At 45.3% G+C, this 16,485-nt stretch overlaps 1 protein-coding gene across 2 annotated transcripts in view; it reads left to right on the forward strand.

Moving 5' to 3' along the window:
* The first annotated feature begins 4,841 nt into the window (after positions 1–4,841).
* The window catches only part of HGSNAT (heparan-alpha-glucosaminide N-acetyltransferase), a 32,553-nt gene continuing 20,909 nt past the window's right edge, over positions 4,842–16,485 (forward strand). For both annotated transcript variants that reach the window (XR_008201470.1, XM_052661315.1), the window contains exons 1-2: positions 4,842–5,049; positions 11,784–11,899. Coding sequence is in view for 1 of the 2 variants with exons in the window: in XM_052661315.1 (XP_052517275.1) it covers positions 4,842–5,049; positions 11,784–11,899 (324 nt within the window). In the remaining variant the exon portion in view is untranslated. The remainder of the gene's footprint in view (positions 5,050–11,783; positions 11,900–16,485) is intronic.

Below are 16,485 nucleotides of genomic sequence, written 5' to 3' on the forward strand. Positions count from 1 at the left end.
CGTCTAGTCAAGGCTATGGTTTTTCCATTGGTCATGTATGGATGTGAGAGTTGGACTGTGAAGAAAGCTGAGCACCGAAGAATTGATGCTTTTGAACTGTGGTGTTGGAGAAGACTCTTGAGAGTCCCTTGAACTGCAAGGAGATCCAACCAGTCCATCCTAAAGGAAATCTTCATTGGAAGGACTGATGCTAAAGCTGAAACTCCAATACTTTGGCCACCTCATGCGAAGAGTTGACTCATTGGAAATGACCCTGATGGTGGGAGGGATTAGGGGCAGGAGGAGAAGGGGATGACAGAGGATGAGATGGCTGGATGGCATCACCGACTTGATGGACATTAGTGAGTGAACTCTGGGAGTTGGTGATGGACAGGGAGGCCTGGCGTGCTGTGATTCATAGGGTCGCCAAGAGTCGGACACAGCTGAGTGACTGAACTGAACTGAATGGGACCAGATGCCATGATTTTAGTTTTGAACACTGAGTTTTAAGCTAGCTTTTTCGCTCTCCTCTTTCACCATTATCAAGAGGCTCTTTAGTTTCTCTTCACTTTCTGCCATTAGAGTGGTGTCATCTGCACATCTGAGGTTACCCATATTTCTCCCGGCAATCTTGATTCCAGCTTGTGATTCATCCAGCCTGGCATTTTGCATGATGTACTCTGCATATAAGTTAAACAAGCAGGGTGACAATATACAGCCTTGATGTACTCCTTTCCCAACTTTGAACCAGTTTGTTGTTCCAGATCCAGTTTTAACTGTTGCTTACTGACCTGCATATAGGTTTCTCAGGAGGCAAGTAAGGTGGGTCTGGTATTCTCAGCTCTTTAAGAATTTTCCACAGTTTGTTGTGATCCACATGGTCAAAGGTTATAGCATAGTCAGTGAAACAGAGATAGATGTTTTTCTGGAATTCTTTTGCATTTTCTATGATCCAGCAGATGTTGGCAGTTTGATCTCTGGTTCCTTTGCCTTTTCTAAATCTAGCTTGTACATCTGGACGTTCTCGGTTCATGTACTGTTGAAGCTGAGCTTGAAGGATTTTAAACATCTTACTAGCATGTGAAATGAGCACAATTGTGTGGTAGCTTGAATATTCTTTGGCATTGAAATGAAAACTGACCTTTTCTAGTCCTGTGGCCCCTGCTGAGTTTTCCAAATTTGCTGACATACTGAGTGCAGCACTTTAACAGCATCATCCTTTAGGATTTTAAATAGCTCGGCTGGAATTCTGTCACCTCCACTAGCTTTGTTTGTAGTAATGCTTCCTAAGGCCCACTTGACTTCACACTTCCATGCTGTCCAGCTCTAGGAGAGAGATTTTTCATCATGGTTATCTGGGTCATTAAGACTTTTTTTGATATAGTTCTTCTGCGTATTTTTGCCACCTCTTCTTAATCTCCTCTGCTTCTGTTAGGTCTTTATCATTCCAGTCCTTTGTCGTGGCCATCCTTGCATGTAATATTCCCTTGATATCTCCTGTTTTCTTGAAAAGACCTCTAGTCTTCCCCACTCTATTAATTTTCCTCTATTTCTTTGCATTGTTCGTTTAAGAAGGCCTTCTTATCTCTCCTTACTATTCTCTGGCACTCTGCATTCAGTTGGATATATCTTTCTCTTTCTCCGTTTTGTCTATTCTTTCCTCAGCTATTTCTAAAGCCTCCTCAGACAACCGCTTTGCTTTCTTGAATTGCTTTTTCTTTGGGATGGTTTTGGTCACTGCCTCTTGCACAGTGTTAAGAACCTCAGTCTAGAGTTCTTCAGACACTCTGTCTACCAGATCCGATCCCTTGAATCTATTCATCACTTCCATTGTATATAAGGGAATTGACTTAGGTCATACCCATATGGCTTAGTGGTTTTCCCTGCTCCCTTCAATTATGCCTGTGTTTTGCAATAAGCTTGTGATCTGAGTCACAATCAGATCTGCCGTCTTGTCTCAGCTGCAAAAGAACATAATCTGATTTCAGTGTCTGGTGATGTCCATGTGTAAAGTCATCTCTTAGGTTGTTGGAAAAGGGTGTTGACTATAACCAGTATGTTCTCTTAACTGTTAGCCGTTGCCTTGCTTCATTGTCCTCCAAGGCCAAAGTTGCCTGTTACTGCAGGTGTCTCTTGACTCCCTACTTTTGCATTCCAATCCGCTATGATGCAAAGGACGTCTTTTTTTGGTGTTAGTTCTAGAAGGTGTTGCAGGTCTTCATAGAATGGGTCAACTTACGCTTTTTCAGCATCAGTGGTTAGGACATAGACTGTGATGTTGAATGGTTTGCTTTGGAAATTAACGGAGATCATTCTGTCATTTTTGAGACTGCACCCAAATACTACATTTCAGACTTTCTTGTTGACTATGAGGGCTACTCCATTTCTTCTAAGGGATTCTTGCCCACCTTAGTAGATACAAAGGTCATCTGAATTAAATTCGCCCATTCCTGTCCATTTTAGTTTATTGATTCCTAAGATGTCGATATTCAGTTTTGCCATCTCCTGCTTGACCACATCCAATTTACCTTGATTCATGGACCTAACATTCCAGCTTCCTATGCAATATTGTTGTTTATAGCATCAGACTGAACTTTCACCACCAAACATCCACAGCTAAGCACCATTCCCACTTTGGCCCAGCCACTTCATTCTTACAATTATTAATAAGTGCGCTCCGTTCTTCCCCAGCAGCATACTGGACACCTTCCAGCCTGGGGGGCTCATCTTCCAGTGTCATGTACTTTTGCCTTCTCATACTGTCCGTAGGCTTTCCCAGGCAAGAATACAGGAGTGGGTCACCATTCCCTTCTCTGGTGGACCACGTTTTGTCAGAACTCTGATCCATCCATTGTGGGGCCCTGGGCAGCAGGGCTTATGGCTTCATTGAGTTATGCAAGCCCCTTTGCCGTGACAAGGCTGCGATGTGTGAAGAGGAAGCTGCAAGATTAGGGGGCTGTTTATTGTGCATAAAGCCCTAACAGAGACAGCTTTTGCCCTTAGGACAAACTCTCTGGTTCATGGAGTTGACCTTCTAATGCCATGGAAGCAGATAAATACATAATGTCAGGTAGGGACAAGTAGGAAGAAGAAAACAAGGCAGATGGAGCAGGATACAGAGACAAAGAATGTTACAGTTTTAGATAGGGCTGTTGGGAAGGGCCTCCTTGAAGAGGATACTAAGTGAGCTGAGAACAGAATGAAGTCAGGGAAGGACCGTTGCAGGTAGAGGGACCAGCCATGCCCAGCCCTGAGACAGGAATTCCAGCTTCCCTGGGGCACAGAGGATTTTGACGGAGCTGAGAGAGTCCTGGAAGAGGAAGCAGAGAAGGCACATCCACCCAGTGGGCACTGAGGCCCGTCTGGTTGTGTGGGACCAGAGAAGCTGTTGGACGGCAAGTTGGCAATGGTCTTGTTATGCCACTTAAGACACCAGCATCCACTGACTCCCGGGATTTTGAGCCGTGGGGCAGGGCAGGGAGGAAAAACGGCGTCACTCAACTTCCTGACCTTGCAGCATAGAGGCTTGTTTTCTCAGAGGAAAGCCATGTGACTGACCTTCCTGAAAGTTATTCTCCACCCTAAAACAGCTTGGTATTGTCCTTAAGCCCTAAACTCAACTCTATTGTCAGGCTCACCTCCTGTCTCCTCCTTACCCCACAGAATTCTGTTTCCGTCACAGTGAGTCTCTTCCAGTTCCTGCACTGAGCCATGCTTTCTCGGAGCCTTTGTACCTGCCATTAGGAATGCCCTCCTCCCTTCCTATGGCTCACATCACTCAGGACTCCGTTTAAATGTCAGTTCTCCGGGGAGCCTTCCCAGACTAGCTTAGGTGGTTCCATCAAATGCTGCCTTAGCATCTCGTCCTTCTATGAACATAGCACTCATCACACCGTATTGTAGCTTTACAAAATTATCAAGTAATTCAATATACAGAGAAGGATAAAAAATAACAGAGAACTCATAAGCCTATCACTGTACCTAAGCAATAACTGCTGGCTGAAGCCCACTGTGAAGCTGTACCCCTCCCAACACTGTACCCCTCCCTGTTCCCAACCTCAGCTTAAATTCAGCATTTAACTTACCATATGTATCTTCATACATTTATTAGGCATGCACATAAGCTTAAACAACACACATTAATTTGCTTGGCTTTACGTGTTATTACAGAGATATTTCTGCAGCTTGCATTTTCCCCTCAGACTTATTTTTGAGGTTCATCCGTCTGGATACAGGTAGTTCTAGATAATTTCAACTGCTGTATACATACATTACACCACAATTTATCCATTTTCTTCCGTGGACATTAGATCGCTGGCAGGTTTTTGCAATTTGAAGCCACTCCGCCTCAAGCGGGACCGGACCTGCCCCTCCTATATATGACAGTTACGGTAGTTTCTCCCAGCGCAAAGGTGAGTGTAACCACGGGGTCATCATGTCTGCGCGCATGATGGACTGGAACAAGCCTTTGCAAGTGGGGGGCAGCACGCGGTGGCATTTAGGTCGCAACTCTGCCTCTGGAGCAAACGCCTCCAAACGGGGGTTTTGGAGGCAAACGGGGGCTGGGACTCGGAACAGTGGACGAAGAATTCAGAATGTGGTTCAGAGGGTGGGGAGGGACCGCGGAGCACCGGCTCGGGGCCTGCAGTGCCCACTCTTCCGGACGCGTCTCTCCGCCCGTCCCGGGACAAAAACCCCTGCACTGCTGGAGGGCTCTGGGCTCTCAGAGCGTCCCCATCCCCCGGAAGGCCGGTCCCGCCCACGCCCGGCCCACATCCCGCCCCGCCCCGCCCCGCCCCGCCCCTCCGCCCTCGCCCTGCCCCCGCGGTGGCTCGCGCGGCGACTCGGTTCGCAGCCGGGCGATGACGGGCGCGCGGCCGCGCGCGGTGGAGCGGCCCGAGCCCCGGGAGCGCGGCGGCGGCGGCGGCGGCGGGCGCGGCGGCAGCGGCGCGGGCGCGGCGGGCAGCATGGCCGGCGCGGGGAGTGCGGGCCGAGCGCTGGCGGCGCTGCTGCTGGCCGCGTCGGTGCTGAGCGCCGCGCTGCTGGCCCCCGGCGGCTCGTCGACGCCAGGTGAGTGCGCCTTCTGACCCGGCCCGCGGGGCGGCGCGGGGCCCGCCCGGGAGGCGCGGCGCCCGGAACTCTCGCGTCGTTTCCGCCGCGCCGCCCGTGGCGGGGCCGGGGCTCGCGCGCGGAGGCCGCTCCGCATCCCGCGGGCGCCCGCCGCTCAGCGGGAGGACGCAGGCGGGGAAGCGGGGTTCCCGGGGCCTCGTGGAGAGCCTTCTGCCGGGGGGCCGGCGCGCCCATCCGTCTGCCGCATGGATGGGCTGCGGAACACCGGCCGGAGCCGCAGCCCTGAGCGCGGCGGACTCAGAGGCCGGGCCCACGGGGCTGTGTCACCGCGGCCGGGGGCGCAGCGGCAGCGCGGCGGTCGGACAACGAGGAGCCTCCCCGGCCAGCTGGGCGGTTCCGTTTCCATGGTGACGGGCTGGGTCTGTGGCCCGAGACCGGTCGGGTGGCGGGCGGTGCTGCTGTCCGGTCGAGAGGACCGGGCAACTGACCCTCGCGCCCGGGAGCGTTTCCCCGGCTGTCCAGGTCTCCGAGCTCGCCAGGGAAAGGGGGGGAGGAGGCAAATTCCAGAGCGTTCCCCCAGACCCCGTGGACGAGGACTCGGGGCCTTCGAGGATCTCAGTCCAGGCCCCTTCCAAGGGGGTGTTGGTCCGGGCTGGAGGGGTCGGGAGTCACCTGCCTCTCCCCGCCGCTCCCAGCCCCTCTGAATCCGATCACACGGGGTTTGAGGCCGGCGGGTGTGGTTCAACTTTCCACCTCCTCCCTCGTCAAGATGCTGTAGGGCGGAGACAGCGTGGGTTTTGAAGAAGCGACTTAGCGGATTCCGTTTGGTACACGGTCTCCCGGCCCCGCCTCAATCTCGTCCACTCCCCCTTTACGTTGTAACTGAGGAGCCGACCTCGCGCGTTATGTAATCTGCGCAGTCCCAACTTGTGAGGGGCAGACTCCGCACAGCGCTCGATTTGTTGTCCTTCAGCATCCATTGATAATGATCATTATCGCAGGGAACCGGTGGTTTCTAAATGGTCCTCGCCGCAGCACCTTCACAGAGCCGTGCTGCCAGGCTTCCAGTGCCACCTGGAGCCCAGGTTTGGGAGGCAGATCCCTACCATAGGAATAAAGAACTCCACCTTTACATGAATTGAGGACTCATTTGAAAAGGAAAAAAATAGTAGAATAAGTCTTTTAAAATATGCTCAGCACAGACACGTATGAGCTGAGAGGGAGAACCAGAAATTAAATATTTGAAAATTCAGTAAAAGCCCGATATATGATCACTATTGAAAGGCGACTTTGTTTGCCTTACTTTGTGGACAGGAAGAGGAGGAGGGAATTGTTCTTGAGTGTTTAACTCCTTGAGGCTGCTCTGGGATTTCTAAGGTCAGTTGTTTGGAAGTTGGCAGCTTTTTCTAGAAACTGAGCATCGGTTTCAATTTTGGTGTCATATTGGATGGCCTAGGAATTTTGTCCTTTGTGTGTGTGTGTGTTTGTGATTCAGATGCAGACTTATTTAAAAAATTATTTCATTGAAATATAGTTGGTTGACAGTGTGCTAATTTCTGCTGTACAGCAAAGTGATTCAGTTACATGTATATATATGTTCTTTTTCATATTCTTTTCCTTTATGATTTATCGCAGGATATTGAATATGATTCCCTGTATTGTACAGTAGACCTTGTTGCTTTATCCATTCTGTATATAATAGTCTGCATCTGCTAATCCCACAAACTCATTGCTTTTTAAAAAAATATGCTCAGCATATTTTTGCAAATAATGCAGAAAAGGTACAAAGCTATCAGAATCCCCTGGCCTTACACTCAGTGTCTTCAGCTGTTGTCTTCAACCTTGGCTGCACATGAACATTCCTTGGGAGCTGTTTTTGTTGCTGTTGTTGTGCGGAGGACAGCAAGTGTTAATGAGGTTGTGGAGAGGAGGGAACCCCCCGCAGTGTTGGTGGGAATGTAAATTGGTACAGCCACAATGGAAAACAGTATGGAGCTTCCTCAAAAGATTAAAAATTGATCCAGCCTGTCTACTCCTGGGTATATAACTGAAGACAATGAAAACACTAATTCAAAAAGATACATGCACTCCAGTGTTTATAGCAGAATTATTTACAATAGCCAAGATATGGAAGCAACCTAAGTGTCCATCAGCAGATGAATGAGTGAAGAAGATGTGGTGTGTGTGTGTGTGTATATATGTGTGTGTATACACACACAATGGAATACTACTCAGTCATAAAAAAAGAATGAAAATTTTGCCATTTGCAACAACGTGGATGGACCTAGAGGGTATTATGCTTAGTGAAAAAAGTTAGAGAAAGGCAAATACTGTGTAACTTATATGTGAAATCTAAAAATAAAATGATTGAATGTAACAAAACAGAATAGACTCACTGATATGGAAAACAAACCAGTGGTTACCAGTGAGGAGAGGGAAGGGGGAGGGGCAAAAGTAGAGATGGGGGTGGGCAATGAAGAGGTCAAACTGCTATGCCTAAAATAAACAAGCTACAGGGTTACAGTGTATAGCATGAGCAATACAGCAAGTATTTTATAGTAAGTTTAAATGGAATATAGTCTATAACAATTTTGAATCACTTTTTGATACACCTGAAACTAATACATTGTAAGTCAGCTATCTTTCAGTTTTAAAAATACAACAGTTAAATCATACTGGTTGGGCAGGGAGGCGTAGCGTGCTGCGGTTCATGGGGATGCAAAGAGTCGGACACGACTGAGCGACTGAACTGAACTGGTTGATGTTCAGTTAGCATTAACCTTCCATACAACCTTTTATAAAATAAATAATGTTGATTATAATTAAGAGCTTTTAAAGTCTGAAATTCACATGGAAAACTTAAGCATGAAACAAGAACCTTCTTCCACGCACCACTGAAAACTCATAGAAATATGAATAAAAACAGCAGTCATTACAACTCCAAAGGGATGATGCTATATAGAACAATTACGAAGGAAATTGTCAACAGCTAGTGACTGCAAATTTGCAAATAGGAGCTCTCAAACCTGAACAAAGGAAATGAAGAAGAGAAATAGTTGAAAACATTACGACAAATATGACAAAGGATGTACTATCACAGGGGCCAAGTGGTTAAGTAAACATTCCAACTGTTCACAGGAACGGAAAACAGTGATGGTCAAGATTTGGAGACATGTTCAAACTTGCTAATTGTTTATTCAAAGCGGAATAATAAAGAAATTGTTTTCTATACATCAGGTTAAAAAGCAAGGAACAAAAATTAAGCTGCTAGGGAAGAGTTCTGCTAAGTCTCAGGAGACTAGGAGCACAGAGGTTGGGTGCCGGTCAGACTGGTGGGTCTCTCCAGGTCTCACCCATCTCATCAGGCGTGTCGTTGTTAGTGTCACCTGGGGGCTAATGAGCACCACAGCTGTCTTTATAAATTGTCACAGCTCAACTGAGGGAGGACTTTGGCTAAACGTATCAAAAACTATTAGAAAGGCTATTTTTGGTCAAGAACTTCACTCCTGGAAGTTCATTCTGAAGGAACTATGTCAAAAGACAACGTTGATTTTTAGATGTCTATAGTATCATTTTCATGTAGGATATAGCATCATTTCTCTTTTTTAAGTTTTCTTTTTAATGTGGACTACGTTTGAAGTCGTTATTGAATTTTTTACAATATTGCTTCTGTGTTATGTCTTGGTCTTTTGGCCATGAGGTATGTGGGATCTTAACCCCTCAACCAGGGATCAAACCCGCACCCGCTGCATTGGCAAGTGAAATCTTAACCACTGGGCTGCCAGGGAAGTCGCCAGCATCATTTCTTATAACTGGAAGAGATGGGGAGTGGAATGAACTTGTAAATAAAGTTAAACAAAGAAGAAGAGACAGTTTTAAAATAAAAAATGTTTAACCACATCGTTGTCCCCTGCGTTGGTTGGATGTAGTCGAGACCATTATAATCATTTGTCGAGCACCTAACTTTTTTTGAGGTTCTGTGCCAAACACTTATGCATATGTTATCAATTTTAGCCTCTCCAGCAATCCTCTGAAGCACACACCGCTGTAACCCCTAATTTATTGATGAGGATGCTGAGGTGTGGTGGAGTTCAAATTCAAGTTGGCTCATCTTGGAGTCCACACACATAACCCACCATGTTGTACTCCTCGTCCCAAACACTGCTCCCACTGGCTGCTTTTGAGAGGGCCACCAAAGAGCTACTGGTAAAGCTTTATTTAGCCTGAGGGAGAAAAAAGCTTCAGTAGGTTATTAAAAGATAACATGCTGTGTATTTTGTCTTCACAGGGAGCTAAATAAGGGAAAATTTGAGTAAACTCTAAAAAATGAGAGATTTATGTTGGCTGTAGTGAAGAATTTTCCAAATTAACCAGATGAGATACTGCATAGTCCTGAACTAAGTGTTCACATTACAAGAATAAGAGAGGTTAGATTATTACCTTTCTAGCTATGTTATCAAATAGTTTCCCTTAACCCTCCTCACAGTCGGTAGAAGTGGAAATTGGTGCAGCCACTGGGGAGAACAGTATGCAGGTTCATTAAAAAACTAAAAATATGACCCAGCAACCGCACTCCTTTGCATACACCCAGTTCAGTTCAGTTCAGTCGCTCAGTCGTGTCTGACTCTTTGCGACCCCATGAATCGCAGCACGCCAGGCCTCCCTGTCCGTCACCAACTCCTGGAGTTCACCTAAACTCATGTCCATCTAGTCGGTGATGCCATCTAGCCATCTCATCCTCTGTTGTCCCCTTCTCCTCCTGCCCCCAATCCCTCCCAGCATCAGTCTTTTCCAGTGAGTCAACTCTTTGCAAGAGGTGGCCAAAATCCTGGAGTTTCAGCTTTAGCATCATTCCTTCCAAAGAACACCCAGGACCAATCTCCTTTAGAATGGACTGGTACCCAGAGAAAACCATAATTCGAAAAGATGCATGCACCGCAATGTTTGTTGCAGCACTATTCACAATAGCCAAGACATGGAAGCCGTCTAGATGTCCATCAAGAGAGGAATGGATAAAGCAGATGTGGTACGTATATACAATGGAATATTACTCAGCCATAAAGAAGAATGAAATAATGTCATTTGGAGCAACATAGCTGCAACTAGATATTATCCTCTTAAGTGAAAGAAGTCAGAGAAAGATAAATATCATATGACATCACTATATGTGGAATCTAAAATAAAAGAATGATACAAATGAACTTATTTACAAAACAGAAACAGACAAACTTCAGAAACAAACTTACAGTTACCAAAAGGGAAAGGTTGGGGGGGGGGGATCATAAATTAGGAGTTTGGGATTAACATTGCAAACTATATAGAGAGATATATAGATAACAAAGATAGCACAGGGAACTCTACTCGTTTTTCTATAATAACCTATATGGGAAAAGAATCTGAAAAAGAATGCATGTATGTATAATGAAATCATTTTTCTATATACCTGTTGTGCTGTATACTAGCACAACATTGCCAATCAACTGTATGCCAATATAAGACGTTAATTAAACTTTTTTAATATTTTCATTTATTTTTTTGGCTTTACTGGGTCTTAGTTGCAGCATGCAGGATCTTTAGTTGCGACATATGAACTTTTAATGGCGGCATATGAAATCTTGTTCCCTAACCAGGGGTTCCCTGGTGGCTGAGACGGTAAAGCGTCTGTCTACAATGTGGGAGACCTGGGTTTGATCCCTGGGTCGGGAAGATCTGCTGGAGAAGGAAAGGGCAATCCACTCCAGTACTATTGCCTGGAAAATCCCATGGACAGAGGAGCCTGATAGGTTACAGTCCATGGGGTCGCAAAGAGTCAGACACGACTGAGCGACTTCACTCACTCACAACCAGGGGTTGGACCCAGGCCCCCTGCACTGGGAGTGTAGAATCATAGCCACTGGACCACCAGGGAAATCCCATCTCTTTTTTCCTTTTGCCTGGAAGCTAGAGGGTAGTTTCTCTTCCATCTCACAGATATACGTGCCAATAACAGGTCACCTTGTTTTCCTAGCAAATGGGCAGAGTGAGGTGGAGAGTGCATCGCCCTCATGGAACCCAAAGAGCGTCTGGTGAAGTGATGAGCTCTAAGCCAGGGAGCTCTTCTGTCCTTCAGACTTCCGCTCTCTCCTTCCCCACCTCACATCTGCCTCGGGAACTAGTTGATCCTGAACCCCAGACCAAAGTGACCTCAGGCAGAGCTCCTCAGACTGTGAAGGGCGTGCAGATCCCCAAGGGATGCTGACTGGGGTCCTGCAGGTCTCACGAGCTGCCTGTCCCGGCTCAGAGCTGAGTGATGTGGACCAGGAAAGCTGGGGCTTGGGAATCACACATATGAAGTTCCAGTGAGTTCATGGGAAAACTGTGGCTATGGGTAGTGATGCAATCCTTGTGAGCCGTAATTTCTTCATCTGTAGGGTAGAGGAAATTCCCAGCTCTTGAGGTTGTCATATTATCAAAGAGAAGGTGCGTGGAAACTACCAAACCGGTGCCCCTCACACCTTAGCAGTTGTCGAATGTAAGGTGTGGCTGGTGTTAATTGAACCCTCGTTTGGGCACATGTGTGGAAGGGGAGGGGACTGGGTGCATGTGTGCGTCCGTGTGGACGGGGCACGAGGGACAAGAAGCCCCAGCATTTGAGAAGCATTCCTGGGAAGCCGCTGTTCACTCCAGTGCCACTTTCTGACACATCTTTCAAGTGCCTCATTTTTCCTTTTTTTTTTTTTTCTATTTCTTACCAGACTTAGACAAAAAGAAGCACGTGGAGCTGAAGATGGACCAGGCTTTGCTACTCATCCATAATGAACTGCCCGGGACAAACCTGACCGTCTACTGGAATTTCGATCGCTGTTACCATGTAGGTGCCACGTGTGTGCTCACAGTTGTGTTTCTTCTGAGGCTAGTCTGATGTGACCTTGGTGCTGTCATGAGCCAACAAACATGTTAGTTTGTTGTTGTTGTTTTATAATTTTATTTACCTGCTTATGCCTCTGCTGGGTTTTTGTTGCTTTGCACAGGCTTTCAGTGGTTCCGGTGCTCAGGCTTCTCGTTGCAGTGACTTCTCTTGTTTCAGAGCACAGGCTCTCCATCCGCGGGCTCAGTAGTGGCAGCTCCCAGGCTCTAGAGCACAGGGTCGGTGCACAGGATTAATTGCTCCATGACACCTGGGGTCTTTCCAGACCAGAGATCAAACCCCTGACCCTGCATTGGCAGGTGGATTCTGAGCCACCAGGGAAGTCCCCACATGTTAGCTTTACAGGTGAGGAAGGCTAGATAAAGGTTCAGAAGGAATGCCATCACGGAGAGAACACCTGACAGTGGGCTACATCTGTTCCCTGACCTTCTTTTTCAGACCAGTGAGATGAGCAAATCGATAGACCTGCTTTTGGGGTTTTTGTTTTAATTTGACAAGGGCTCCTTCATGCCACAGTAAGATCATAAGCCGCATCTGGGCCACTTGCCCATTTCTGCCGCCTCTTAGGGCCTGTGCCTTTAGAAGCACTCTCCAGGGGCCTAGGGTGTGACAGGTTTTCAAGCTGTAGAGGAAAGATGCGCTAGGGCTGGAGTCTCAGCAGGGTGTGCATAGTTGCCTTCGCAGTTGGTTCAGTTTGACCCCTTATGAAGCCTGAACTAACAGTGTTTTATTTGACTTCTCTGCCTACTGCATAACCCTCTTGCTGAACCAGAGAAGGAAGGGATGAGACTCAGGGCTTCACGGTGGGGTGGTGAGGGCTGAGGGGGGCCCACACTGAGGCCCTTCTGATGATAAAGGATTTTATATGAAGGTGTTACTCCTGTGCTAAACCTTATTGCTTTTTCAGGACAAGGCTATTCTTCCATGTAAAATGAAGTAATCTACTTCCAAGTTGAGAGCTTCAGTGTACCACCTTCAGAGGAGGAATTTTCATGGATAGTGATCTGTTTAGTGGTGTTGTTTAGTTGCTAAGTCGTGTCTGACTCTTTGCAACCCTATGGACTATAGCCCGCCAGGCTCCCCTGTCCATGAGATTTCCCAGGCAAAAATACTAGAGTAGGTTGCCATTTCCTTCTCCAGGGGATCTTCCCAACCCAGGGATCGAACCCACATCCCCTTCATTGCAAGTGGATTCTTTACCTCTGAGCCACCAGGGAATCCCCTGTTTAATGTAAACACCTTTTTTTAAAAAGGCAAGTTTTTAAAAGTCTGCAGTATGGGCATCAGCTGGAAGGTGATGGAGCAGTATGGGACACCTTCTGTAAAGTGACGTGAAACAGAACATCTGTGATGGTAAGAAGGTAGGTCAAGACCAAGAAAAGGTTTATCACACAAGAAGGTTTATGTATTTAACAAAACATCAATCATGTCTTGTCAAAAGAGACTAAATAAACACAACAGGCAGAAATGATACTTTCTGCAATTTCATATCTCTACACAACAAAAATATAGTGGAAGAGAGAATACAAAGGTAAACATTTCATGGAAAATCTTTGACCTGGCCAAAGCAATTCTTATGAAAATTTGTTTCTAAATGTTTCAAACAATAAAGATGATGTTAATACAATTCATACAAGTCACAGCTTCTGTTTAATGAGGGCCTGCTCTGTGTTATGCATGTTACAGCTCACAGAATCCTCACGGCATTCCAGGATTCTACAAGCGGTGATGCTGAGATTAAGGCCAGGAAAGGGACTTTCTCCTGGGGTCCCCAGCAGTCACGTGGCAATGCTGGGGTCCACACCCCTTGCTCTAGTTTCAGAGTCGGTCTGCTTTCCGAATTCTGCTTTATGTTTATCAGGAAGAAAAGGGGAAATGCAAAGCTAGTGAGTAAGGATCTCAGGGTTTTGGAAATCAGTGTCATCATCCAAACAAGAAAAAAAGGAAGCAATAATAATAGCAACTATGGAAACTACAAAGTGAGAAAAAAAAATGGGAATAAGAATGAGCCAAGTGATTCTAAAAAAATAAAAGTCACACATACTCTGTAATAGTCTATATGGGAAAAGAGTCTTTAAAAAAACAGAGAGGGGATATATACTGATTCACTTTGCTGTACAGCAGAAACTAACTCAACAGTGTTAATCAACTATACTCCAATAAAATTTTTTAAAAAGTCACACAAGTGATAAATTACTGATATATTTAAAGAGCAATGGAAATTAATAAAATTAGAATTTATATGTCAACAGAGATTAAAATAACTATGGTTCAATGAACAGTTAAAACTGATCAATTTAAAGTAAAAAAAAAATCAGTTCCTTTAAAAAATGTAATATGAAGGTTAATTCAAGAAGTTGAGGACATGCAATTTCCCTGGTGATCTAATGGTAAAGACTCCGTGCTTCCAATGCAGGGGGCTTGGGTTCAGTCCCTGGTCTGGGACATTCCACATGCTGGGCAGTGTGGCCAAAAAAAAAAGAAATTGAGGACATAAATAGATCAGCAACTGATTAAGAAATCTTGAAAATTATAGTGAATTTCTCAACATAAAAATAGATCATTTTTTCCTTCATTTTCAAATAATAATTCTAAATCTATATAAACCCACCCTAAATATAACAACTATTAAAAAAATGATGGCTTGAGATCTGATTCATTCTTAGGTTAATCTTAAAACCTATCAAAGACATGAGAAGAAATGCAGGTCAGTGTTTCCAATTAATGTGGATATAAAAGTCTTAAACTCGTATCAGGTAGAATAAGTTGGCATACTGAGAGATTTCTAATGACTTATATTTTCATCCGTGAGGGATCTGTGAGAAGTCGCGTATATGGACAACGATCAAACTTTAATGGGAAGATTATAGTCTAAATGGGGAGATGGCCATCGCACACTGATGTGATGATTAAACATAGGGAAAATGGCAATACTTCCCGAATTAGTTTATACAGTCAACACAGTTGCTGTTAACGCATCAATGGATACTTTATAGAAGCTGCATAAAAAGAATTCCAAATCATATGAAAGGGTTTAAGTGGGCAAGTGGATCAGAGGATGGCCCGAAAGTGAACAGATGGTCCAGAGCCTTGCTCTGCCCAACGAGGTGCCTCGCAGAGCACAGTGGTGAGTGCAGCCTGAGAGAGAAGCGAGGGCCAGTGGCCCAGACTGAGTGTGACCAGTAGACTCTCACTTGTGCATCAGTTGAACATACTACAGCGCAAACCATGGGAAAGGCTTCTGGAGTTATCTGACCCCACCTATCGAATACCCCAAGGAGATTCAAGTAGAAACACCCTACAACTTAAAAAAAGTGCAGAATGCATCTTTATGCTCATGAAGCAACAGAAGAAATAACACGCCAGAGTAGTGTGAATGTTTAAAGCTTTGTAGACAGCAGAATGTAGCAGGGTGAAGGCATTCGAGTGGGGAAGTGTCTGAGAGAGTTAGACGCTTCACGTTGCGGTATGTGAGGACAGGTTTCTAAGGTTATGTTTGAGGGAACTAGGTGTCTAACGTGGTTCACACCATAGGGAACGTAAAAGAGCCAACGAAAACTGAATTATTTAATCTACTGATGGGGGCTTTCATGGGGCTCAGCAGTAAAGAGTCTGCTTGACCATGCGGGAGATGCCCTGGAGGAGGAAATGGCAGCCCCCTCCAGTGTTCTTGCCTGGGAAATCCCGTGGACAGAGGAGCCTGGTGGGCTGCAGTCCATGGGGTCGCACAGAGTCAAACACGACTGAAACGATTTAGCATGCATGCACGCATTGGAGAAGGAAATGGCAGCCCCCTCCAGTGTTCTTGCCTGGGAAATCCCGTGGACAGAGGAGCCTTGTGGGCTACAGTCCAAGGGGTTGCAAAGAACCGGACATGACTGAAGCGACTAAACAATAACACATCTACCGATAATTAAAAACGTAATCTGAATGCTGTGGTATTATAAACTCCTAGCGCCTGAACAAAAGCAAGAAGGGTGTGATGTCCTGGTCAGGCTCTGAGAAATTAATCTGTTACAGTTTTTTATTTTATGTGAATGTTGTTTGGCCATGTGTAACAAGAACCATTAAAATGATGATTTTTTTTTTTAAGCCAGTAATCTCATTTTTGGAAATTTATCCCAGGGAAAGAATTTAAAGGAGTAAGAAGATCATGTGTAAATCTTTAAGAACAATATAATTTTTATAAATTATAAATATATATTATCAAAATGTCATATCATTAAATTGTCTTTCAAAACTATTATTTATATACAAAATAATAAAAGCTTTGAAAGCAGCCCAAGTATTCCTAACTATAGTATGTGATAGAATATGCTGTATCAATTAATGCCATTATAAATATGCAAGTTGGGTAGAATCATATGTTTATTTGTTAAATTATAGGCAAAACCATAAAAGGCAATATTTAATGGATGCTCTATTTGGTAATGATGTGAAGAATTGACCTATGAATAAAGGTTTGTGTAGTTCCATAGCAACACCTACTTACATAGAAAATTTGACCTAAATTATTGAAATTTGAAAAT

Source organism: Budorcas taxicolor, chromosome 24 (genome assembly GCF_023091745.1).
Source record: "Budorcas taxicolor isolate Tak-1 chromosome 24, Takin1.1, whole genome shotgun sequence".
Classification (NCBI taxonomy): Eukaryota; Metazoa; Chordata; class Mammalia; order Artiodactyla; family Bovidae; genus Budorcas; species Budorcas taxicolor.